The sequence below is a fragment of the Carcharodon carcharias genome, chromosome 3, assembly GCF_017639515.1.
Source record: "Carcharodon carcharias isolate sCarCar2 chromosome 3, sCarCar2.pri, whole genome shotgun sequence".
NCBI lineage: Eukaryota > Metazoa > Chordata > Chondrichthyes > Lamniformes > Lamnidae > Carcharodon > Carcharodon carcharias.
The window spans coordinates 115,415,450-115,440,907 of NC_054469.1; the positions used below are offsets into that span (position 1 = coordinate 115,415,450).

At 41.5% G+C, this 25,458-nt stretch overlaps 1 protein-coding gene across 1 annotated transcript in view; it reads right to left on the reverse strand.

Moving 5' to 3' along the window:
• si:dkey-256h2.1 (uncharacterized protein LOC337520 homolog) overlaps positions 1-24,246 on the reverse strand; it is a 266,626-nt gene extending 242,380 nt beyond the window's left edge. Inside the window, exons 1-3 of the mRNA XM_041185101.1 lie at positions 23,694-24,246; positions 11,940-12,097; positions 5,909-6,087 (exon numbers count right to left, since the gene is read on the reverse strand). Coding sequence (XP_041041035.1) covers positions 5,909-6,087; positions 11,940-12,097; positions 23,694-24,226 — 870 coding nt within the window. The 5' untranslated portion in view covers positions 24,227-24,246. The remainder of the gene's footprint in view (positions 1-5,908; positions 6,088-11,939; positions 12,098-23,693) is intronic.
• Positions 24,247-25,458: the final 1,212 nt, after the last annotated feature.

A 25,458-nucleotide genomic window follows, 5' to 3' on the forward strand; every position in this document is an offset into this window, starting at 1 on the left:
TATTTGATGTTCCATGGAGTTGGTCACTCTATTCAAGCAAGAAGGCATCATTCGCAATGCCCTGCAATATCAATCCGTTCATTCTGGAGGTGTACTCCTCCATTCCCTCCTGTAATCGTGGTCCGGGTGTTTGGAAGGCCTGTCAATCCATCACACGTTCTCTGCTGTAGCTCAATGATTCTCTTTCTCTCAGCTCCTCCAGTCTCTGTGTACAGGTGAGAAGACCTTGAAGACAGTCCTCTCAGCTATGCCCTACCTTCCACAGCTGTCTTTTTTACCACCAGCTGCTCTGAAAATGCAACTATCTGTCCAACTGGTCCCACCAAAGTGCAAGTATTTGAGCTAGTGCATGATAAGCATAAGTCCTATTACAATACGTCCTCAGAAAGTATCAACTCCTCTGAGGATTCATCATTTGGGGGCTTCATTGATTCCTCCTGCTGCATATGTGAAGGTGCTGATGTAAAGGAAAGATATAAAATAGTACAGGCAAGGTAGGAATGTTGCAACTTAGCAGTATGAAGATGATCATATTTGACTAAAATCAAGTCAGCTTGACTAAGTGTTGTATGACATGTGGGTCGCTGATATTTAAGTGTGTCACCAGTTAACTGGACAATCTCCATAACACACAGCCTATCTTCATACCCTTGTAATTGCCTTTACTGATGTTTAAGACACTAATTTCAGACCACATTTCTTATCCTCAAACTTAAAGTGAAATTTTATCGTGTTATGATCACTGTTACCTACAGAATCCTTTACTAGGAGATCATTAATTAATGCTGCCTCATTACACATTATTAGCTCTAAAATAGCCCATTCCCTGGATAGTTCCAGAGTGTATTATTCTAAGAAACTCTCCTGAATACACTATGAACTCATCCTCATGCTACCTTTGCCAATTTAATTCATCCAATTTCTATAAAGATCAAATTCTCCCATGACTATTGCAGTACCATTCTTACATGCTCCCATTATTTTGCAACTTATGCTCTGTTCTACAGTGTAACAATTGTCAGGGGGGGCAATAGAACGCTCCTACCAGTGACTTGTTTCCTTTTCTATTTCTTATCTCCACCAAATTGACTCTACATTTTGATCCTCTGAACCATGATCATTTCTCACTACTGTACTGATCTCATCCTTTATTAACAAAGCAATCCCACCTCCTTTTCCCTTCTTCCTGTCCTTCCGAAAAGTCAAATATCCTTGAATATTGAGATACCAGGCATAGTTACTTTGCAACCACTGCCCTGTAATGACTATAGAAACAATGGAGTATGATTTGATTTGTGTTATTAATTCATCCATACTGTTATAAATGCTGCATGCATTCACATAAAGAGCCTTTAGTTTTCTCTTTTTACCATTTTTCCCTACTTTGACCTTATTTGCTAGTGCACCCTTATGTTTTTATTCTCTGTTCCTTCCTGTCACACTCTGGTTATCATTACCCAAAATGCTACCCTGCACTATTGCCTTATCCTTTCTCTTTAACTTTCCAAATCTCCCCGCACATGAACTCTCTTGCACTTTCTCCCACTCCTGCAACTATTTAGTTTAAAGCCCTCTTTACAGCCCTAGTTATACAATTTGCTAATAACATGGGTCCCAGTGCAGTTCAGGTGAAGGCCACCCCAGTGATACAACTCCCTTTTTCCCCAGTACCAGTGACAGTGCCCCATGGTGCTTGCAAGGTAATGGGGTGAGGAGTGATGTAGTGAGGAAGGACGTATGACTGAATAGGCTTGGCAAGGCAGAGTGACAAGTGGGTTAATGCGCACAGCAGGATACAGTTGAATATGCAACTGTACTCACCTTTCCTCACCTGGTTATGTCATTAAAGTGCTTCCTGCACTAAATCCAGATGGCCAGATTCTGAAATATTACACCAGTTTAGGCCAAAGCAGTGTTTTATAAAAGGTTCATCATAACATCCTTGCTTTTGTACTCAGTGACTCTTTTTATAAAGCCCAGGATGCTGTGTGCCTTACTAACCACTTTCTCAACCTGCTCTGCTACCTTCAATGATTTGTGCATGTATATCCCCAGGACCCCATGCTCCAGCACCCCCTTTAGAATTGCGTCTTTTATTTTATATTGTCTCTCCTCAGTCTTCAAATCAAAATATATTACTTTACGCTTCTCTGCAATAATTTTCATCTGTCACATATCCACCCATTCCAGCTTCTCTATGTCTTCTTGAAGTCTATCACTATCTTATTCACAGTTCACAATGTTTCCAAGTATTGTGTCATCTGCAAATTTTGAAATTGTGCCCTGCATACCCAAGGGTAGAATATTGATATAGGTCAAGAAAAGCAGTAGTCCTAATCTGACCACTGGGGATCCCCTTTATATATCTTTTTTGCTTCGGTCACTCTCAACTTCACATCCACACTGCAATTATCTCTTTTATTTCATGGGTCAAGCCTATTTTGTGGCACTTTATAAAATGCCTTTCTGATGTCTAAATACATCACATTAATCATATTACCCTCATTAATCCTCTCTGTTACCTCATCAAAAACAATTTCTCCTTAACAAATCCATGTTGGTTTTTCTTAATTAAAACACACTTGTCCAAGTGACTGTTAATTTTGTCCCAGATCATTATTCCTAAAAGCTTTCCCATCACTGAGGTTAAACTGACAGGCCTGTAGTTGCTAGGTTTTACCTTGCACACACTTTTCACCATGATTGTGACATTTGCGATTCTCCAGTCCTTCAGCACCAGCCCTGTATCAAAGGAGGATTGGAAGACTAGCCAGCGTCTCCGTAATTTCTGCTCTTACTGATATCTGTCATACATACCCTTTTTCTGCTTCATCTTATTCTGTATTTCTTTCGTAACTTAGGAAGCTCTGGCTTTGTTTGTCCGACCATTTTCCTCATGGGAACGTACCTTGACTATACCTAAGCTAAGCTAAATCCTCTTTAAAGGCAGCCCATTGTTCTGTACAGTCTTGCCTGCCATTCTCTGTTTTCAATTTATCTGGATCAGATTCATTCTCAGTCAATTGAAATTGGTCCTCCCCAATTCATCATTTTTATTCTGGATTGCTCCTTCATCTTTTCCATAGTATCATAAGGTTTAGGTTAGCTATGATCACTGTCTCCTTAAAGCTCCCCTACTGATGTTGATCCACTTGACCTATCTCATTCGCCAGAACCAGATCCAGCAACGCCTCCTTCCATATTAGGCCAGAAACATACTAATCTAGAAAATTCTCCTGAACACACTTCAGAAACTCTTCCCTCTCTCTGCCCTTGTATTGCATGGTGTACACCTGTTCTGCATGATATACACCAAGCTATATAAACTAACATTTGGAATAGTGTGTACTTAGCTTGCCAATTCCATCTGAGCAGTACAAAAGCCACAAAACAACCTGCATTTAAATAGCACCTTTACCATAGGAAGGCATCCCGAAGGCGCTTCACAGGACCATAATCAAATAAAATTTGACATTTAGCTACATAAGGAGATATTAGAACAGGTGACCAAAGGACATCTTAAAAGGAGATAAAGGTAGAGAGAATAAACTAGGAGTTGGGATTCCAGAGCTCACAGTCACTACTGGGCAAAGAACCAGGGGGTCCGGGGGGTGGGGTTGGAAATTAGGCCCCAAGCCTAATTGGTATTCATCCTTTCAACCTGGAATGGCATGCATCCCTGAGAAACATATTATGAGAGGGACAAATTTGATGTTGTAATGACCCCATCGTTAAACAGCCCACAGAATAGCCCATGGATAACCATTATCACCAATGAAGTGTAACCCAGTGTGAATCATTACCTTCAAGAGGAATACGAGAAAAATGAAATAGGAAAAACAACACAAAACAATAAACATTACAATGAGATGAAATCTATGAAAGTTTCTACTAAATAATATGGCAAGTATAATATAGATTAAGTAATTTTCTGCTTGACTTTTGTCCCTATACACTACACAATTTAAAAAAAAAATAATATAACCACACAGAACTATATATGTTTTGTGAAATGGCAAAACTTTGGTTTGCTCTGGTGATTCTCCATAATGCAAACTCTTACCATTAGCTTTGTTATCGATGCAACTTCAATCTGGAGACTATAACATTTCACATATGCAGGAAAAAAGAGAAGCCATCACTTGAGATCAGCACAACTTCATATCTTGTTAGTTGATAAATGCTTACTGCCAAGTGACCTGAATTTCAGGATTAATCCAGCATACAGGTCTGCTCAGCAACACAGGTGAGGGCCCAGCTGGGGTTTCAGGGGCTGGATCGCCATTAAAATCCCACCTCCATTATAGATATCTAATCGGGGATGATTAGGCCAATGGACAAATAAATCTTTGCCAGAGGTTTAGGGAGGGAATTCCAGATCATGACAGCCTGGCTTCCGATGGTGGGGAGAAGGGAATTGGTGGAGGTGGGGAGGTCAGGGGGGGTGATGGGGGTGGGGAGGCACTGTACACAGGAGGCAAAAGAGGAACAAAGTACTGGTTGTCAGACAAGCAGTCTTATAATTTAGCAAAAGTGGAAAGTCGAGAGAGGTGGTAGTGAGGTAGATCTGGGTGTCATCAGTATACAAGTGAAAACTAATGCTATGCTTTTGGATGATGTTGCCAGTATGCAGATGAGAAATAGAAGGGGGCCGAGGACAGATCTTGGTACACCAGAGATAATAGTGCAGGAGTGGTCAGAGGAGCCATAGCATGTGATACTCCAGCTATTAGTAGTAAGGTGAGTGCAGCTCCACCCAGCTGGAGAGGCATTAGAAAAGCATAGTGTGGTCAACCCTGTCAAAGTCTGCAGATAGGTCGGGAAGTATGAGAAGGGACAGTTTACTTTTGTCACAGTCACACTGGATTTCAGTTGAGACTTTGGTAGGAGCCATTTCAGTAATGTGACAGGGGCAGAAGCCCTACAGGAGGGATTCAAACATAGAGTTCCAGAAAAGATAGGCATAGATTTGGGAGGCGACTATACATTCAAGTAGTTTGGAGAGGAAAGGGAGGTTGGAGATGGTGATGCAGGGGTCAAGGATTGTTTTTTTTTTGAAGAGAGGGGTGATGACAGCAAATTCAATGGAGAGGGGGCCAGTTTTCGAAGAGAGAAAACCGTTAACAATAACAACTAACATTAAGACCAAGAAGTGAGTGTCATCGACAAGATAAGCTCGAAAAGGTCATTAGGGGGAGACAGGAGAAAAACTAGAGAAATATGAGAGGTCAGGGCTAGAGCAGGGGAACATTAGAGGAAGTTTGGTCTGATAAGCTAATTGGAGGAAGGAAAGCAGCAGAGGCAGCTGATCAAATTGTCTCAATCTTAGTGACAAAAGAAGCAAAGCAAGGATGGATGCTGTTCAAGACTTGCAGAGAAGGGAGTCTTGTACATGAATGAGCCATAATACAAGATACAAAATAATTAACAGTAAGAATGATTAAACATGCTCATAAAAGTCAACAGAAAAAATTTCAACAGTTATTGTATTTTTAAATCATTAAAAAGATAAACAGAATTTTTATTCTACCAAAAGGTTTATAGTTATAAAACTCGTTCTTGTGAACAATTGATTCCGTTCCGTTTTTAAAACTGGGGGTAACCACTGCAACAACTTAACTGCATATTTGTAATATGTAATCGTTATTGCTGGCCTTTAATTTTAGCAATCAACTCACCAGGCTACCATAAATCTAAGTTATAATTTAGAACTACTGCAGTAAATTTATCAGAATTTGTGCACAGTTTAATGTTATTCAATGCCAAATTAACCACTTTTTCCATGAAAAAGGGATCACTAGTTACCCAAAGCAATTAAAATATTCTGCCTTGTGCCCAGGGATTCAGCTAGGGGCACAGACACACTCAGTAAAGGATCTTACAAATATAAATCATTTTAAAGCAGTACCTTTGTGAAGTATGAACAGTTCCCTTTATCAGAGACCAAAGCCACAGCATCTTTTACTCCATGTGAGATGTCACACCCATCTCCACCATCCCTAAGAATATACGGTACTGATCTCCAGCTTTTCATTATCCAGTCATATCTAGCATCCAGTCTTTTGGTAACGACTGTTAATTTCAATTCTGTAACAAAATGCTTATTGTTATAGAATGTAGTGATACCGATCCATACAATTTTTTCAGTTTAACGTCAAGAACAATTTATATTTATAAAACAACTTTAAGACAATGAAACGTCCCAAGGGGTTTCACAGGTACATTATAAAACTAAATATGATACCAAATCACATAAGGACATATTAAGTCAGATGACCAAAAGCTTAGTCAACGAGGTAGGTTTTAAGGGGTGTCTTATAGGAGGAAAGAGGAGAGAGAGAGGTGTAGGGAGGGAAATTTTGAGCTTGATCTTGAATGTGGGAGGCCAGCCAGTAGTACATTGGAATAGTCAAGTCTATGGAAATGAAGGTACGAATGAGGGCTTCAACAGTAGATGAGCTGAGACAGGGAAAAGCCAGGCAACGTTACAGAGGTAGAAATAGGCGGTCTTAGTGACAGTGAAAGTGTGAGGTCAGAGGCTCATCTCAGGATCAAATGTGACACCAAACAGACTGGCTGAATCTTAGACTATTGCCAGGGCGAGGAATGGAGTCAGCAGCTAGGGAATAGGGTTTGGAGTGCGGACCGAAATCAACCGCTTCAGTTTTCCTGATATTTAATTGGAGTTTGTTGAGGATGTACAGTAAACATTAATGGCATTTCACACCTCAGCTTTTTTTTAAAAATTTGTTCATGGGACGTGGGCATTGCTGTCTAGGCCAGCATTTATTGCCCATCCTTAATTGTCCTTGAGAAAGTGGTGATGAGCTATTGTCTTGAACCGCTGCAGTCCATATGGTGTAGGTACACAAACAGTGCTGTCAGGAGGGAATTTCCAGGATTTTGATCCAACGACAGTGAAGGAAGTCAGGATGTGATTTGTAGAGGAACCTGGAGGTGTGTTCCCATGCATTTGCTGCCCTCGTCCTTCAAAGTGGTAGAGGTCATGGATTTGGAAGGTGTTGTCGGAGGAACCTTGGTGAGTTACCACAGTGTATCTTGTATATTGTACACATTGCTGCTACTGTGCGTCGGTAGTAGAGGGAGTGAATGTTTGTGATTCTGGTGCCAATCAAGCGGGCTGCTTTGTCCTGGATGGTGTCAAGCTTCTGGAGTGTTGTTGGAGCTGCACTTAATCAGGCAAGTGGAAAGTATTCAATCACATTCCTGACTTGTGCTTTGTAGATGGTTGACAAGCTTTGGGGAGTCAGGAGATGAGTTACTCCCCACAGAATTCCTAGCCTCTGACCTGCTCTGGAGTCACAGTATTTATATGGCTAGTCCCACTCAGCTTCTGGTCAATGATAACCTCCAGGAAAATTATAGTGGGGGATTCTGTGATGGGAATGCCACTGAACGTCAAGGGAAGGTGGTTAGATTCTCTCTTTTTGGAGATAGTCATTGCCTGGCACTTGTGTGGTATGAATGTTGTTTGCCACTTATTAGCCCAAACCTGAATGTTATCCCAGTTATCCTAGACCTGATAATGTGCAATGAGACAAGATTAATCAATAACCCCATGGTAAAGGAGCCTCTAGGTGAAAGCGATCACAACATGATAGAATTTCATGCTCAGTTTGAAATAGAGAAGCGTGGGTCCATGACTAGTGTTTTAAACCTAAATAGAGGTAACTATGAGAGTATGAAAATAGAGTTGGCTAAGGTGAACAGGGAAACCAGAATCCATGGCTAAATAAGAAGTTAAGGGTAGTATTAAATTGAAAGAAGCACTGTACAAATCTGCAAAGATTAATGGTAGGTCAGAGGATTGGACAGATTTAGGAACCAGCAAGGAATGGCTGAAAAGAATAAAGAGGCAGAAAGCAGAGTGTAAGAGAATGCTAGCTAGTAATATAAAAGCAGATACTAAGAGTTTCCACTGTGCAAGTATTTGAATAGGAAAAGAGTAACTAAAGCTAGTGTTGGCTCTCTAGAGAGTGAGTTTGGGGAATTGATAATGGAAAGCAAAGAAGTGGCAGAGGCGTTGAACAGGTATTTTGTGTCTGTCTTCACAATAGAGGACTGAGAAAACTTCGCAAAGATTCTTGAAAATCAAGAGATGATAGGGAGGGATGAACTTAATACAATCATCTTCACCAAAGAAAGTGTGCCAGGAAAACTATTAGACCTAAAGGCTGAAAGTCCCCAGGACCTGATGGCCTGCATCCTAGGGTCTTAAAAGACGTGGCAGCACAGATAGCAGACACATTAGTCATAATCTTCCAACATTCCTTAGATTCTGGAAATGTTCCAGCGGATTGAAAAATAGTTAATGTAACATCTGTATTCAAGAATAAAGGGAGGCAGAAAGCAAGAAACTATAGGCCAGTGAGCCTAACATTGATCATAGGAAAAGTGGTAGAATCCATTATTAAGGAGATTATAGCAGGATACTTAGACAATCATGATTTGATCAGGCAGAACCAACATGGCTTTGTGAAAGGGAAATCATGTTTAACTAATTTGTTAGAGTTTTCTGACAAAGTAGCATTCAAGGTGATTGAAGGGGAACCAGTAGATATGGTGTACTTGGGTTTCCAAAAGGCACTTGATGAGGTACCACATCAAAGGTTACTACACAAGATAAGAGCATACGGTGGAGAATTTTTGGCTCGGCGAGTGGGGGCAGTGCCCACTTGCTGAGGCGTAAAATGGCGCAGGGTGATGTTGGGCGTGTGTCCCGACATCACCGTACATCATTTAGATTTTCAGCTCACACAGGCGGGATGAGGTTTCATGAAGGGTTTATAAATTAAAAAATTTTTCCATTAAAGTTCATTGACATGTCCCAGCTCATGTGGCACTTAATTTTTTTTTCTCTATTAAAATTTTTAAAACTTATTGCCCTGAGGCACCTCTGTGATCTTATTGAAACTTATATGGTCCTGAGTGGACTTGATAGAGTGGATACCCAGAGAATGTTTCCTCTTGTGGGGGAGACTAAAACTAGGGGATTATTGTTTAAAAATAAGAGGTCTCCCTGTTAAGACAGAGATGAGGAGAAATGTTTTCACCCAAAGGGTCAGTGGTGTGTGGAATTCTCTTCCCCAGAAAGTAGTGGAGGCTGGGTCTTTGAATTTATTCAAGTTAGAGTTAGACAGATTTTTGTTAGGCAAGCGAGTCAAGGGTTATGGGGGCAGACAGGAAAGTGGAACTGAGACCACAACCAGATCAGTCATGATCTTATTAAATGGTGGAGTAGGCTTAATGGGCCAAATGGCCCACTACTGCTTCTGTGTTCTTTTGTCTTGCTGCATATGGACATAGACTCCTTCAGTATCTGAGGCGTCATGAATGGTGCGAACATTGTGCAGTCATCAGCTAACATTCCCACTTCTGACCTTATGATTGAGGGAAGGTCATTGATTAAACAGCTGAAGATGGTTGGGCCTTGGACACTACCCTGAGGAACTCCTGCAACAATGTCCTGGGACAGAGATGATTGAACTCCAACAACCACAACCATCTTTTTGTGTGTCAGTTATGACACTAATCAGTGGAGAGTTTTCCCACGATTCCCATTGACTTCAGTTTTGCTGGGGCTCTTTTATTCCATACTCACTCAAATGCTACCTTGATGCCAGTTACTCTCTCTGTACCTCTGGAGATCAGCTCTTTTGTCCATAATTGGAACAAGGCTATAATGAGGTCAGGAGCTCAGTTTGAACCCAAACTGAGCATCAGTGAGCAGATTAGTGCTGAGCAAGTGCAGCTTGGTAGCACTGCTGATTACTCGCTCTATTACTTTGCTGATGATCTAAAGTGGACAGATGGGGTGGCAAGAGGCTGGGTTGGATTTGTCCCGCTTTTTGTGGGCAGGACATACCTGGGCAATTTTCCACATTGTCAAGTAGATGCCCGTGTTGCAGCTGTGCTGGATCAGCTTGGATAGGGGCATGGCAAGTTCTGAAGCACAAATCTTCAGTTCTAATGCCGGAATTTTGTCAGAGCCCATAGTCTTTGCTAACAATATTATTACATAATACATTACTCCAAAACTGAAACAAACCCTAAATTAGCTTGAGAGTTGAATGCATTATTGTAAATTGTATTAATCCTGACCCCAGGATAAAAACAACTATTCCCTTTTCTTGACTACCAATCTGACCTATAGAGTAGAAAATTCTGAATGTTTAGGGCAATTCAGGATGTAGTTTCATGTCCAAAAATAACTATATATTCTCTCATTCCTGGTCAATCTTACACCCCTCTCAGAAAATAAGGAGCTATATGCCTCAGAGCACATTGTCTGTCTATCCTCCAAGTTATAAATTGTAGTTAAAAGAAAATAATTTTAAAATAAACCTTTTTACATCTAAAAGAAAATTAAAAGACCCAATTTGAACTGCAGGCCTGTTTTCATCAGGTCAAAACTGACATGCTGAACTGAAATTGTTACAAAAACTGCAAAATATGTTTAGGTGTTTTCAGCCTATGCATGGTAACAGGGGCCCTATGTTTATAAAGAGAAACATTTGAAGGCATCCTTCCTAACTTAGGGCTACACTGATTAAGTCTTTTAGTTAAACTGAAGAGACCTCCTCATTCCCAGAATAAATTGCAAGACATTGGTTAATCACATGTTTTGGACAGTAGATTTTTCTTTCCCAAATCAGGGAGGAATAGGAGGGCAATGCTGATGTTAACCATCAGAAAACTATATACGTCCATTTTTAAAACTGAGAACTATCAACACTGTGCCAATATATTTACAGTACTCTAAATATGCATTATAAAATGAGTCAATCCAGTGTTTCCATGTAAAAGTCACTTCACTAGTCTTATAAGACAGTTAGGGTGATTGCAGTTGCTTGTATAGTTCCAGAAAAATGTATATCCCTTTTCAGAGGACAAAAATTCCTGGGAACTCTCCACCCAAAAGCATTTTTTAATATATTAAGTAATCATTACTTAGCAGTAATTATATTGCTATAATGAAACCCTAGGTATTCTGGCAAAAAAAAGGAATTAATAATTAAGATGAGACCATCTTAGAATCATAAAATGATATGGCACAGAAAAGAGGCCATTCTTCTCAACCAAAAGCACAATGAAAGCTGATCATCCAAATATTTTCTGCTGGTGCGCCTTGCTGTACAAAAATTGACTTCTGTATTTGCAACAAAACATCACTGCACCTCAAAAATAAAACTGATTGTGAAACACTTTAGTTTGTCTTGAGGTTACAAAAGATGATACTTAATTGCAATTTCTTTCATTTTACTGGTCTTGTTTTTGTGAAACTACAAATCCATGTCTACTTTGACAATTTGAGTTACACATCAACAGAGGAAAATTACAAAAATAGGCATGAAACACAACCAGTAGAAAAAAAATCAAAAATAATATTTTTCTAAAAATAACTTTAATATTGTTTAAACCATTAGATAAAAACTTCTGTGCAAATGGCATTGCTTGGGATGAGGCTTTTTATGGCACTGATAGGTATTGATGTTTGCCTCTGATGCACTGTGACACTATTTCACAAATTCACCATAAAAAGCGAGGCAAAAATAATTTCTCCTTTCCTGAACACAGATGTAAACATTTAGCATCCTACAAACAATTGGTAGTATTTCCTTCTAAGACTTTGGGGAAAATTATGGTTAGTATCTCAGGTAGCTTCTCTTAAACCTCCTTTAGTATTCTGGGATGATCATCAGCTGAACCTGGTTACTTTCCTAAAGCTAGCATCCCATTAGCTTATTTTATTATTCCTGTTTTGAATATTTACTCACTTTGTATTCTAGTAATAACACTACGGAAAGTTCATAACCATTAGGTTTAATGGCAGTGAGTGTACAATTCAATTCATGTTCATGAAACAACGACTAACTCTAAGCACCAAAATATTCCACTTTAAAAATCATTAATTATACCTGGTGAAGTGAAGACAATTTGAGCGAGTCCACAGTTGTGCTCTTGACATCTCCAAGCATAAAAGATAGCAGGGATCCAGTTTCCCAGAGCATAGACAGGAATTGGTACAAAATGAAGTCGAGACAGCAAGTCCTTAAATCTCCTGATGTTCTTCAACCTGCAAGAAATAATTTTTCTTAGTATAACGATATTAATATTTAGCCCTAATATCTTAATATTATCGGGTTCACAAATCTTTATTGTCATTGTAAGGATTAACCCATTTTTAAATAATATATTAGGGTAACGTTGTTGCATATTTCCACTGCAATGCACAAGCCACAAAGCAAAATACTGCAGATGATGGAAATCTGAAACAAAAGCAGAAAATGTTGGAAAAACTCAGCAGGTCTAACAGCATCTGTGAAGAAAAGAAACCAGAGTTAACATTTTGAGTCCTTACGACTCTTCTTTAGAACTTCAACACTTAGCCTCAGGGAGATGAGTGCGCTCTTTCCTGCGCATGCGCAAAAGAGTGCACTCTCGATTTTAGGCATTCCCTCCCAGCCGTTTGCAGCTGTCAATCCACTTAACTGCTCCTTTACATTCACCTTTGTTGCTATTGTCCATGGTAAAACATTTAACCTGTCCCGTGATAACTGATATGCCCCCAAATTTGATCCTGCCTGTCCAAGAGATATGGACAAAAGAGCTTCTGGCCCAGGACTGGTTTAGCCGTTCATCAATTGATCTGGCTGAATTTAGACAAGTGCTATCAGCTCTCATTCTCCCTTGCCAAAACAAACACTACTCCAGATCAGCCTGTAGAGCAAACATAACCCACAAATAAAATTAGTCATATTCTGACCTCGTTAAAAAAAATAGGGTTTTGGTATAAAACAGCAAGTGCCAGGTTTGAAATTTGTCAGGACAAGAGAATGCAGATTAAATCCTATCCTACTTCTCCACAACAGTTGAGTTGTTCATTATTTACCATGGATCAAGAAAGGAAGGTCATAATCTCAAAATTTGAGCTAGGCCATTTAGAAGTGAAATCAGGAAGCACTTCCTCACAAAAACATTAGTAGAAATTTAGAACTCTCTCCCCCAGTAGGCTATTAATTCTGGGTCAATTCAAATTTAAGACTAGTTGAATTTTTGTTAGATAAGGATATGAAGAAAGAGCAGGTAAATGGAGTTGAGGTACAGATCACTATGGGCACATGCCATATCATTTGAAATCAGTGGAATTCTCACACTCCCTATTGTTCCTGAGTTTGAGGATTGAAAGTTTCGATCTTAATTGAATCAATGAGCATTTTGCACCACCAGAAATACCCCTTTCAGAGCATAAAAACACTGCCTTATCAGGCTGACATCTCGATTTCAGGTTAATTCTCTGATTATATTAGAACTACATTCAAGCGCATTCCATTGGGTGAGATGGGGAGGTGATGGTGTGGTGGTATTTGTTACTGGACTAGTAATCCAGAGACCGAGGTACTGCTCTGGGGACCCAGGTTCAAATCCTGCCACGGCAGATGGTGAAATTTGAATTCAATAAAAATCTGGAATTAAAAAGTTTAATGATGACCATGAAACCATTAACCATTGTCGATTGTTGTAACACTGTGGGTGTACCTACATCACATGGACTGCAGCAGTTCAAGAAGGCAGCTCACCACCACCTTCTCAAGGGCAAATAGGGATGGGCAATAAACGCTAGCCCAGCTGGCCCAGCCAGTGAAGCGAAACCCACATCCCTAGAATGAATTTTTTAAAAACAGTTTTGTAAGGTGCTGGAGCTCTCAGTGTAGCCACAACTCACAACATTCACTTCTGGCTACGGATGTTTCTGCATTGAAGGTTTGTTGTTCAGCCCAGCAAACAGAAAACTTTGTAAACCAAAAAAAAAGGATGGCAGCCTGCACCATCATTTATATTTGCTACCACGCTAGCACCAAACATAAGTAAAAAGAGCAGGAGTAGGTCATTTGGCCCCTTGGGCCTGCTCCGCCATTCAGTACGCTCATGGCTAATCTGATTGTGGCCTTAAATCCACGTTCCTGCTTGACCCACACCCCCCCCCCCTACCATAACCCCTGACTCCCTTGTCAATCAAAAATCTGACTAACTCAGTCTTGAATATATTCAGTGGCTCAGCTCCCACTGCTTGTTGGGAAAGAGAATTCCAAACACTGAAAACCGCATTCTTCATAAGATAAACCTCTTATCCCAGTAATCAGCCTAATGAAACTCTCTGAAATGCTTCCAATGGAAGTATGACCTCCCTTAAGTAAGGTGGCCAAAACTGTACACAATACTCACAAATGTCCTGTACAGTTGTAGCAAGACTTCCCCACTTTTATACTCCATTCCCCTTGCAATAAAGGCCAACTTTCCATTTGCCTTGCTAATTACTTGCTGTACTAGCAAACTAACTTTTTGTGACTCATGTACAAGGACACCCAGATCCCTTTGTACTGCAGCATTCTTACTGAAGTAGACAACTTCACATTTTGCCACATTACAGCCCATCTACCAAATTTTTGCCTACTCAATTAATCTATCTATATCCATTGCACATTCTTCATACCCTCCTCACAACTTACTTTCCTGCCCTACTCTGCATCGTCAGCCGATTTGGCTACAATACAGTCAGTCCCTTCATTCAATTCATTAATATAGATTGTAAGTTGTTGAGGCCCCAGCAGTGATCCCTGTGGCACTTCATAAGTGAGCCTGAAAATGACCTATTTATCACAATCTCGGTTTCCTGTTAGCTAGCCAGCCCTGTATCCATGCTAGTATATCAGCCCCAGCACCATTAGCTCTTAACTTGTGTAGCAATCTTGTATGTTTAACTTATCAAATACTTTTTCGAAATCCAAGTACACTACATCTATTGTTTCCCCTTTATCCACCTTGTTTGTTACTTCCTCCAGGAAATCTAATTTGTCAAACACAATTTCTCTTTCACAAAACCGAGTTGTCTCTACCTGATTGTATTATGATTTTCTAAATGTCCAGCTACTACCTCCTTAAAAATGGATTCTAGCATTTTCCCAATGAGAGACATTAGGCTAACTGGTCTAAAGTTTCCTGCTTTATGTCTCCCCCACCCCCTTTCTTGAATAGAGGTGTGACATTTGCAGTTTCCAATCAGCTGTAACATTCCCAGAATCTAGGGAATTTTGAAAGATTACAACCAATGCACCCACTATTTCTACAGCCACTTTTTTTAAGACCTTAAGATGCAGACCATCAGGTCCAGAGGACTTGTCAGCCTTAAGTTCCATTAGCATTCCCATTCTTTTTCTCTAGTGACGATTGTTTTAAGTTCCTCGCTCCCTTTTGCCTTTCGGTTTTCTACTAATCTTGGAATACTTTTTGGATCTTCTGCTGTGAAAGCAGATACAAAATACTTGTTTAAAGCCTCTGCCTTTTTTTGTTTTCCATAATTAATTCTCCAGTCTCACACACTAAGGGACCAATGCTTGCTTTAGCTACTCTTTTCCTTTTTACATACAAAAATACATGCGAACATACAAATGAGAAGCAGGAGGCCATTCAGCCCCTGTTTTGCCATCCAAAAGATCGTGGCTGATCTGATTGTAACCCCAACTCCACATTCTTGCCTACCCCCCGATAACCTTTCACCACCCCCCTTGCTTATCAAGAATCTATCTAGTTCTGCATTAAAAATATTCAAAGACTCTGCTTCCACCACCCTTTGAGGGAGAGTTCCAAAGACTCATGACCCTCTTGAGAAAAAAAGTTCTCCTCATCTCTGTCTTACTCTTAAACAGTAACCCTCAGTTCTAGATTCTCCCACAGGAAGAAACAACCTTTCCACATCCACTCTGTCCAACACTGCCTGGAAGTTCCCCTCCAAGTCACTCGCCATCCTGACTTGGAAATATATCACCGTTTCTTCACTGTCACTGGGTCAAAATCTGGAATTCCCTTTCTAACAGCACTGTGGGTGTCTCTACACCACATGGACGGCAGCAGTTCAAGAAGGCAGCTCACCACTACCTTCTCAAGGGCCCTAGGGATGGGCAATAAATGCTGGCCCAGCCAGCGAAGCCCACATCCCGTGAATGAATAAAAAAAACCCTTATGTTTCAATCAAGCCATCTCTTATATATACTTTTGTACATTTGTGGAAGTTATTACTGTTCGTTTTCAAATTTCTTGCCAACTTTCTCTCATACTCCAATGTCATCCTCCTTATTGGTTTTTTGTCGTCCTTTGCTGGTTTCTAAAACTCTCCCAACCTCCAGCTTAATTTACACAGCATTGTTATGTATTTTCTTTCAATTTGATACCACGCATAACTTCTTTAATTAGCCATGGATTGTGCAAACTTTTGGCAGTCTTTCCTCCTCATTGGTATATATCCTTATTGAGAGTTGTGAAATATCCCCTTAAATGTCTGCCACTGCTTCTCTACTATTTACCCAGTCCACTTTAGACAACTCTGTCTTCATACTCTTGTAATTGCCTTTATTTAAGTTTAAGATACTAGTTATGGATCCACATTTCTCATTCTCAAACTAAATGTGCAATTCTATCATGTTATGATCACTCTTGCCTAGAGGATCCTTTACTATGAGGTCTTTAATCAGTCCTGCCTCATTACACATTGCCAGGCCCAAAATAGCATGGTCCCTGGTGGTTCCAGAACATATTGATCTCAGAAACTGATCCAGTATAGACCATGAATTCATCTTCCAGGCTTTGTCAATTTAATTTGTCTAATTGATGTGAAAATTAAAGTCACCCATGATAATTGCAGCAGCCTCATTATTCATTGATGTATGCTCTGGACTATTGTATAGCTACTATACAGGGGCCTATAAACTAATTGTGTCAGTGACTTCTTTCCTTAGCAATTTCTTATCTCTACCCAAACTGAGTCTACATCTTGATCTTCTGAACCAAAATTATTTCTCTACTGTTCTCATCCTTTATTAACAGAGCTATCCCACCTCCTTTTCCTTTGTAATTTGAGAGAAAGCTAGCTAGAAATATAAAAACATAATAAGAGTTTCTACAAGTGTTTAAAAAGGAAAAGAGTAGCTAAAGTGAGCATTTCTCCCTTAGGTGAGACTAGGGAAATAATAATGGGAAATGAGGAAATGGCAGAAGCATTGAACAGATATTTTATGTCTGCTTCACTGTAGAAGGCACAAAAACATTCCAAGAATACTTGAAAATCAAGAGATAAAAGGGAGGAAGGAACTTAAGACAATTGCAATCACTAGGTAAAATTATTAGAACTATAGACGTTCTGGTCTGTATCCTAAGGTCTTAAAAGAAGTGGCTGCAGAGATAGTAAATGCATTAGTTGTGATCTTCCAGTGGCCAGGGCCACTCCTGACCTCATTACAGACTTGTTCTTCAAACACGGACAAAAGAGCTGAACTCAAGAGGTGGGCTGATAATGACTGCCCTTGACATCAAGGTCACACTTGACTGAATAGGGCATCAAGGCACCCTAGCAAAACAAGGGTCAATGGAATTGAGGGGGAAAACTGCTTGGGGTCATACCTAGCACAAAGGAAGAAGGTTGTAGTTGTTGGAGGTTAATCATCTCAGTTCTAGGCCATCACTGTAGGAGTTCCTCAAGGTAGTGACCTAGGCCCAACCATCTTCAGCTGCTTTATAATTACCTTTCTTCCATCATAAGGGGCCATAATCTCCGAGCACCCCAACACTGGATTTGGGGGTACCCAAAAGATGCACTGGGGAAACCCTCTCAGATGTTCCCAGGTAACAGTTTGCATGGCAATTGCCCAGAAGTGCACGCTTCCTCTGGACAATTGCGCTGCGCTGGGAACTATTCAAAAATGCGGTTTAAATCGCAAATTTCGGATAGTTCCACCAGGGTTACAACAATACTTATTCAGAAAAATTTAGGAGAATTAAAACCTCTTCTAACTTCTGGGTAACTATTGTAAAAACCCAGCCCACCCCCACTGGTCTCCCCCCACACCTCCAAAACCCCCCACGGGACTCCCCCCACACCTCAGACTCCCGGATCACCCCCCCCCAAAATAGGGCTCCTTCCACACGCCGACCACCCCCTGACCTCCGATCCCCCACTCCCTCCACGACCCCACCAACACATGCCCACCCAACTTCCGACCTCCCCAACTTCCGACACCCCCCACCGCCACAGACCTCGGACCCCGCCACCCCACCTCCCATACCCCACCCTCCTGGAGCTCTGACTCCTCCCCCACCCCCAAACTCCTATCCTCTTACCTTCCCCCGGCCTGTTAAACTTACCCGCTTTACGGCAGCAAGTACTGTAAAAAAAGGGGCGTGGCCTCCTTGAATCCAACACAGCTGCACTCTGCTAGAGCCTGCGAGGAGTCTTTCAATGCAGGCCCCAAGCAGCTCTGGTGAACGGAAGGATCAGCGTAATTTTCAATGGCAGGTGCCCATGTACTTATTTCTTCTCATTTCCTGCCCGTTATCTCTTTCCGACGCTAGTTGGAAGTTATGGCTCAAGGTCAGAAGTGGGGATGTTCGCTGATGATTGCACAATGTTCAGCACCGTTCACGACTCCTCAGGTACTGAAGCAGTCCATGCCCATATACAGCAAGACCTGGACAAAATTCAGGGTTAGGTTGGTAAGTGGCAAGTAACACTGATGCCACACAAGTGCCAGGCAATGACCATCTCTAACAAGAGAGAATCCAACCATCTCCTGTTGATATTAAATGGCATTACCATTGCTGAATCCCCCACCATTCACATTCTGGGGGTTACCATTGACCAGAAACCGAACTCAAACAGCTACAAGAGCAGGTCAGAGGCTGCAAGTTCTGTGGAGAGTAACTCATCATCTGATTCCCCAAAACATGGCCACCATCTACAAGGCACAAGCCAGGAGTGTGACTGAATACTCTCCACTTGCCTGGATAAGTGCAGCTCCTTCAACACTCAAGGTGCTCAACACCATCCAGGACAAAGCTGCCCACTTGATTGGTACCCCATCCAACATCCACTCCCTCCACCACCGATGCACAGTAGCAGCCGTGTGTACCATCTACAAGATGCACTGCAGGTACTCGCCAAGGCTTCTTTGACAGCAACTACCAAATCCATGACCTCTACCACCTAGAGGGACAAAGGCAGCAGATTTATGAGAACACCACCACCTGCAAATTCCCCCCAAGCCACACATCATCTTGACTTGGAAATATATTGCCGTTCCATCGCTGTTGCTGGATCAAAGTCCTGGGACTCCCTCCCAAACAGCACAGTGGATGCACCTACATCACATGGACTGCAGCGGTTCAAGAAGGCGACTCACCACCACCTTCTCAAAGGCAATCATGGGAGGGGATGGCATAGTGGTACTGTCAATGGACTTGTATTCCAGAGACCCATGGTAATGCTCTAGGGACCTGGGTTCAAATTTCACCAGATGGTGAAATTTGAAATCAATAAAAATCTGGAATTAAAAGTCTGATGTTGACCATGAAACCATTGCCCATTGTCGTAAAAACCCATCCGGTACGCGAATGTCCCTTTAGGGAAGGAACTCTACTGTCCTTACTTGGTCCGGCCTACATGTGATTCCAGACCCATAGCAATGTGGTTGACTCTTAAATGCCCTCTGAACAAGGGCAATTAGGGACAAGCAATAAAAAATGGCATCACCCACGTTCCATGAAATAATTTTTTTAAGTTCTCTAGATTCTAGAAAGGTCCCAGTGGATTGGAAAATAGCTAATGTAACACCTCTACTCAAGAAAGGAGGTGGATAGAAAGCAGGAAACTAAAGGCTAGTTAGCCTAATGTATCTCATTGTGAAAATGCAAGAATCTATCATTGAGGTAATAGCAGGATATTGAGAAAATCATAATACTATCAGGCAGAGTTAACATGGTTTTGTGAAAAGGGAAATTCTATTTGACAAATTTATTTCTGAGTTCTTTGAGGAAGTAACAAACAAGGTGGATAAAGGCAAACCTGTAGATGTGGAGAACTTAGGTTTCCAAAAGGTATTTAATAAGACATCACATCAAAGGTTACTACACAAAATAAGAGCTCATGGTGCAAGGGGTTATATATTATCATGGAAAGAGATGGTTGGATTCTCTCTTGTTAGAGATGGTCATTGCCTGGCACTTGTGTGGCATCAGTGTTACTTGCCACTTAATCAACCTAACCCTGAATTTGTCCAGGTCTTGCTGTATATGGGCATGGACTGCTTCAGTACCTGAGGAGTCGTGAATGCTGCTGAACATTGTGCAATCATCAGCAAACATCCCCACTTCTGACCTTGGTAATCTAACAGGAAGCAGAAAGTAGGGATAAATGAGTATTTTTCAATAAGCAAGCTGTAACAAGTGGAGTACCACAGGGATCAGTACTGGGTTATCAACTATTCATGATCTATGTCAATGACTTGGATGAAGGGACTGAATGTATGGTGGCTAAATTTGCTGATGACATCAACATAGGTAGGAAACTAAGTTGACAAGAGATAAAGTGTCTACAAAGTGATTTAAATAGGTTAAACAAATGGGCAAAAATTTGGCAGATGAAATATAATGTGGGAAAATGTAAATTCATCAACTTTAGAAGGAAGTTAGTATGTAGGTCATTAGGAAGGCAAATGGAATTTCGGCATTTATTGCAAGAGGAATTGGGTATTAAAGTAAGGAAGTGTTTTTAGCGCTGTAAATGGCCTTAATGAGACCCTATCTGGAGTACTGTGCACTGTTTTGGTCTCCTTACTGAAGAAAGGACATTGCATGAGAAGCTGCTCAGAGAAGATTCACTTGACTGATTCCTGGGATAAAGGGGTTTTCTTAACAGAAAAGATTGAGCAGGTTGAGCCTATACCCATTCGAGTTATAAAAATGATCTTCTGAAACAAATAAGATCCTGAGGGGACTTGACAGGGAGAATGTTGAGAGGATGTTTCCCCTTATGGAGGAATCTAGCACTAGAGGAACAATTTTTTTAAAAAAGGGTGCTCCATTTAAGACTGAGATGAGGAGAATTTTTTTCTCTCAGAAGGTCATTAGTCTGTGGAATTCTCTTCCCCAGAAAGTCGTGGAGGCTGGGTCATTGAAAATATTCAAGGCCAAGTTAGGTGGATTTTGATCGACAAGGGAGTCGAGGGTTATGAGGGATAGGCAAGAGAGTTGAGGCCACAATCAGATCAGCCATGATCTTATCGAATGACATAAGACCATGGGATGTAGGAGCAGAAGTAGGCCTTTCGGCCAATCAAGTCTGCTCCGCCATTCAATGAGATCATGGCTGATCTGATAATCCTCAACTCTAATTTCCTGCCATTTCCCCATAACCCTTGATTCCCTTACTGATTAAAAATCTATCTATCTCAGCCTTGAACATACTCAATGACCCAGCCTCTACAGCCCTCTGCAGTAAAGAATTCCACTGATTAACTATCCTCAGAGAAGAAATTGATCCTCATCTCTGTCTTAAATGGGCGACCACTTACTCTGAGATTATACCCTCTGGTCCTCGACTCTCCAAAAGGTGAAACAACCTCTCAGCATCTAAAACAAAAATAAAAACAGAATTGCCTGGAAAAACTCAGCAGGTCTGGCAGCATCGGCGGAGAAGAAAAGAGTTGACGTTTCGAGTCCTCATGACCCTTCGACAGAACTTCTATCGAAGGGTCATGAGGACTCGAAACGTCAACTCTTTTCTTCTCCGCTGATGCTGCCAGACCTGCTGAGTTTTTCCAGGTAATTCTGTTTTTGTTTTGGATTTCCAGCATCCGCAGTTTTTTTGTTTTTATCTCTCAGCATCTACCTTGTCAAGCCCCCTAAGAATCTTATATGTTTCAATAAGGTTACCTCTCATTCTTCTAAACTTCAATGAGTACAGGCCCAAGCAACTCAACCTCTCCTCATAAGAAAGTCCCTCCATACCTGGGATCAACCTAGTGAATCTTCTCTGGACTGCCTCCAATGCCTTTCCTTACATAAGGGGACCAAAACTGTTCACAGTATTATAGCTGTGGTCTAACTAAAGCCTTGTATAGTTTTAGCAAGACTTCCCTATTTTTATAATCCATTTCCTTTGAAATAAAGGCCAACATTCCATTTGTCTTCTCTATTATCTGCTGAACTTGTATGCTAACTTTTTGTGGTTCATGCACAGGACCCCCAAATCCCTCTGTGCTGCAACTTTCTGCAATCTTTCTCCAGTTAAGTAATATTCAGCTCCTCTATTCTTCCTGCCAAAGTGTATTACCTTGCATTTTTCCACATTATATTCTACCTGCCAAGTTTTTGCCCACTCACTTAACCTGTCTATATCCTTGTGTGGACTCTTTAGGCATGAGAGGCTAAATATCCTATTCCTGCTCCTAATTCTTGTGTAGCTATGTATACTTTATACCAAATATGTATGTCTTGTTCTGTAATTTGTCATGCTTGTGGGGACATGGTGGCAAAATAATCTCCCTGCAGATATCAGTAGATGACTCAGAAAGAACAATTCTACATGATACAACAAATGCTGCGACTGAACAAGCATTATAGTATTCTCAGGATAAATAATACCAGTAACCACCTGTTGTGCAGCCACTGTATATTTAATCAGCCCCCTTCACTACTAGTTAATGAGTTACATGTTATTCCACATTTCTCTGTAAGTCATTAATTCCAGCTGTGTATTATATCTTTGAAGTTAAAAACAAAAATGGTAGAGGAAAAAATTCACACAGATATGCCAGGGCTCACAGCCACTAACATCTAAGCGTACATTAGAATTTGCCTTAACAAACAAATATAATGATGCACAAAAACCAGGAAACCTTTCAAGCTTTAAACATGCGCTACAATCTCCAAGACATTTGAGAAATCCACTGCGGCAAAGTTATTTCATTTAGGCCAGTAGGACTGACTTTTAATGATATCTCACCACAGCACACATACTCTATCCCAAAGCAAATCTAATATTGGCAAAATTAGGTAGTGGTCTCAGAGTAATTAAGCTCAGGATGATGAATAATTAAGTTAAAGGAAGAACTTGTATTATATTGTGTCTCATCATACTATCAGGACATTCCAAAGCCCTTTGAAAACAATGAATCTCTTTTAAAGCACAGTTACTGTTACTCTGCAGGTAAAATAATTAACTAATCTATGCATAGCATAAGCCTACAAATTGCAATGAAGTAAATACCTAAATAATTATGTTTTTGATGTTGAATGGAGAAATGTTGACCAAGAAACAGAGAGCTCCTCACTCCTCTTCTTGTATCATAAAATGTTTTATGAATAAATTATATTTTCCTATTCCTTTTACATTCACCTGAATAGGCAGAAGCGGTCCAGCATAACACATCCAATAATGCAGCTTTCCCTCATTGCTGTACTAAGTTGTAAAACCATGTTTGTTCTTTTAAAGATTTTTGAACTTATTGGCAGGAAACCCCTAATTATTTCTTAAAGACTAAAGCCACGTTCCAGTGACTTGGGATCACAGTCAAAGATGGCTGCACATTTGCATCACTGCCTTCTACATTCCAAAAATCATTGAAATGGAGGCAACCTGACCGCAAAGCCACACCAGTTATAACTGCATTGAGAGAGATGCATGGAGCCCATCTTCTGTCCCATTAGCAAACAATCACCAGAGTACTCAACTGGGTGGAGACAAACCATCAGACATGATCACTTGGACAGCGGCTGAGGGAGGATTCCCTGCCCCGCAACCCCCACCACCCCTCTTGTTCCCTGAGACGCTGCTGTGAAGTTACCTTTCCTCCATCACTCCGACAAGCTGCTGCTTCATCCATCTGGCATCCCTAGGAGCCGAGTCGTCGAAGGACAGGAAGACCACATGGCTGTGCTGGGGAAGTCTGTCCACCAGGGCGGTGAGGGAAGCTCGAGAGGTCCACATACACTCCAGGAAGCCGGATTTATTGGTGAACGCCTGGAAGATGAAGGAGCGGGGCTGTTGTTCCCTGACCGGCGGGAATCTCAGCTCTCCGTCCAGGGTCTCGAGTGTGAAGGGCGGGGCCATCATGCCAGGCTCCAGGCCAGAGGCCGGAGGTGGTTTTGGCGGCTCCCCAGCCCCGGAGACCGAGCCCGAGCCCCATCCTCCTTCAACGCTAGCCCGCGGGCCCAGGAGGCCGGCGCCGTAACCATGCACCGCCCGCTCTTTAACCTTCCACAGGTTCTCGTAGTTAATCCACCCCGCCCGCAGCGGAGGCTCGGCCTCGCTTCCCAGGAGCCCGAGGAGAAGGAGCAGGCCCGAGGCCCAGGCCGCGGCTCCGAGTCCCCAGCCCATTGCCACCTGCTTAAAGCCGCAGCGCCTGTCACCGAGTGTCCGTCCGCGGTCGCTGCTCCCGCGCCCAACAGCCTCCAGCTGCTGCGGTTCACACTTCTCCTTTTGGAGAGCAACCAGTAGCAGCTTGAGAGTTTCATTGTCGTCTCAATATGTTTTTGTAGCTCTCATCTATCAAAGTTGTTGTACAGTTTACTGTACAAGTTCTTAATGTTCTGTGTCTATTGCTGTCAAGGTCAAGACTTCGGATTTGCAACGAAGCAAACTCCTTTCGGGCAACACGGAATATGTTGATGTCTCCCGAATCAAATCATACGACTAGGAAACAAAACTGAATGTTGATGCAAAAACAATACTATATTGTGGAAAATAAAATTAAAATGCTGGAAATCTGACATAAAAGTACTGAAAACAGCAAGCCAGTCGGCAGCTGTCGATAGGATAAATACGTTAATGTCTTGACTCCTCAAGAACGTTTTTGCTGATTCTTGGGATGTGGGCATTGTTGACAAGCTTGGCATTCATGTCCCTCAAGTAGTGATGGTGCTCCCACAATGCTGTTGGATCAGGACTTCCTTAGCTTTTGCCCCGGCGATGGTGAAATAATGGTGGTGTTTGTCCATTAGGATGACTTGGAGAGGAACTTGCAGGTGGTGATGTTCCTATGCATCTGCTGAATTTGTCCTAGACACATGTGGTGGGTTTGAAAGTGCTGTCAAAGAAGTTTGTCAAGTTGCTACATCTTGTCCATCTGGCAGATAACATACACTGAGGCTGCAGTGCAGCAGTGGTGGAAGGAGTGAATGTTTGAGGTGGTGGATGGGATGCGAATCAAACTGGCTGCTTTTGTCCTGGATGGTGTCAAATTTCTTGAATGTTGTTGGAGCTGCACTCATCTGGGCAAGTGAAGAATATGCATCACACTCCAGACTTGTGTCTTGCAGGCTTTGGGAAATCAGGAGGTGAACTACTGACTGCAGAATACCCAGCCTGTGACATGATCTTGTGGCTATGACAATGATGTGGTCGGGCCAGTTAAGTTTCTGATTAGGATGTCAAGAGGGTGCCTGTAGATGAAGTATAATGTGAATAAGTGTGAAGTTATCCACTTTGGTAGAAAAAAAGAAAGGCAGAGTATTTCTTAAATGGTGAGAGGTTGGGAAGTGTTTATGCCCAAAGGGTTCTGGGTGTTCTTGTTCATGAGACACTAAAAGTTACAATGCAGATACAGCAAG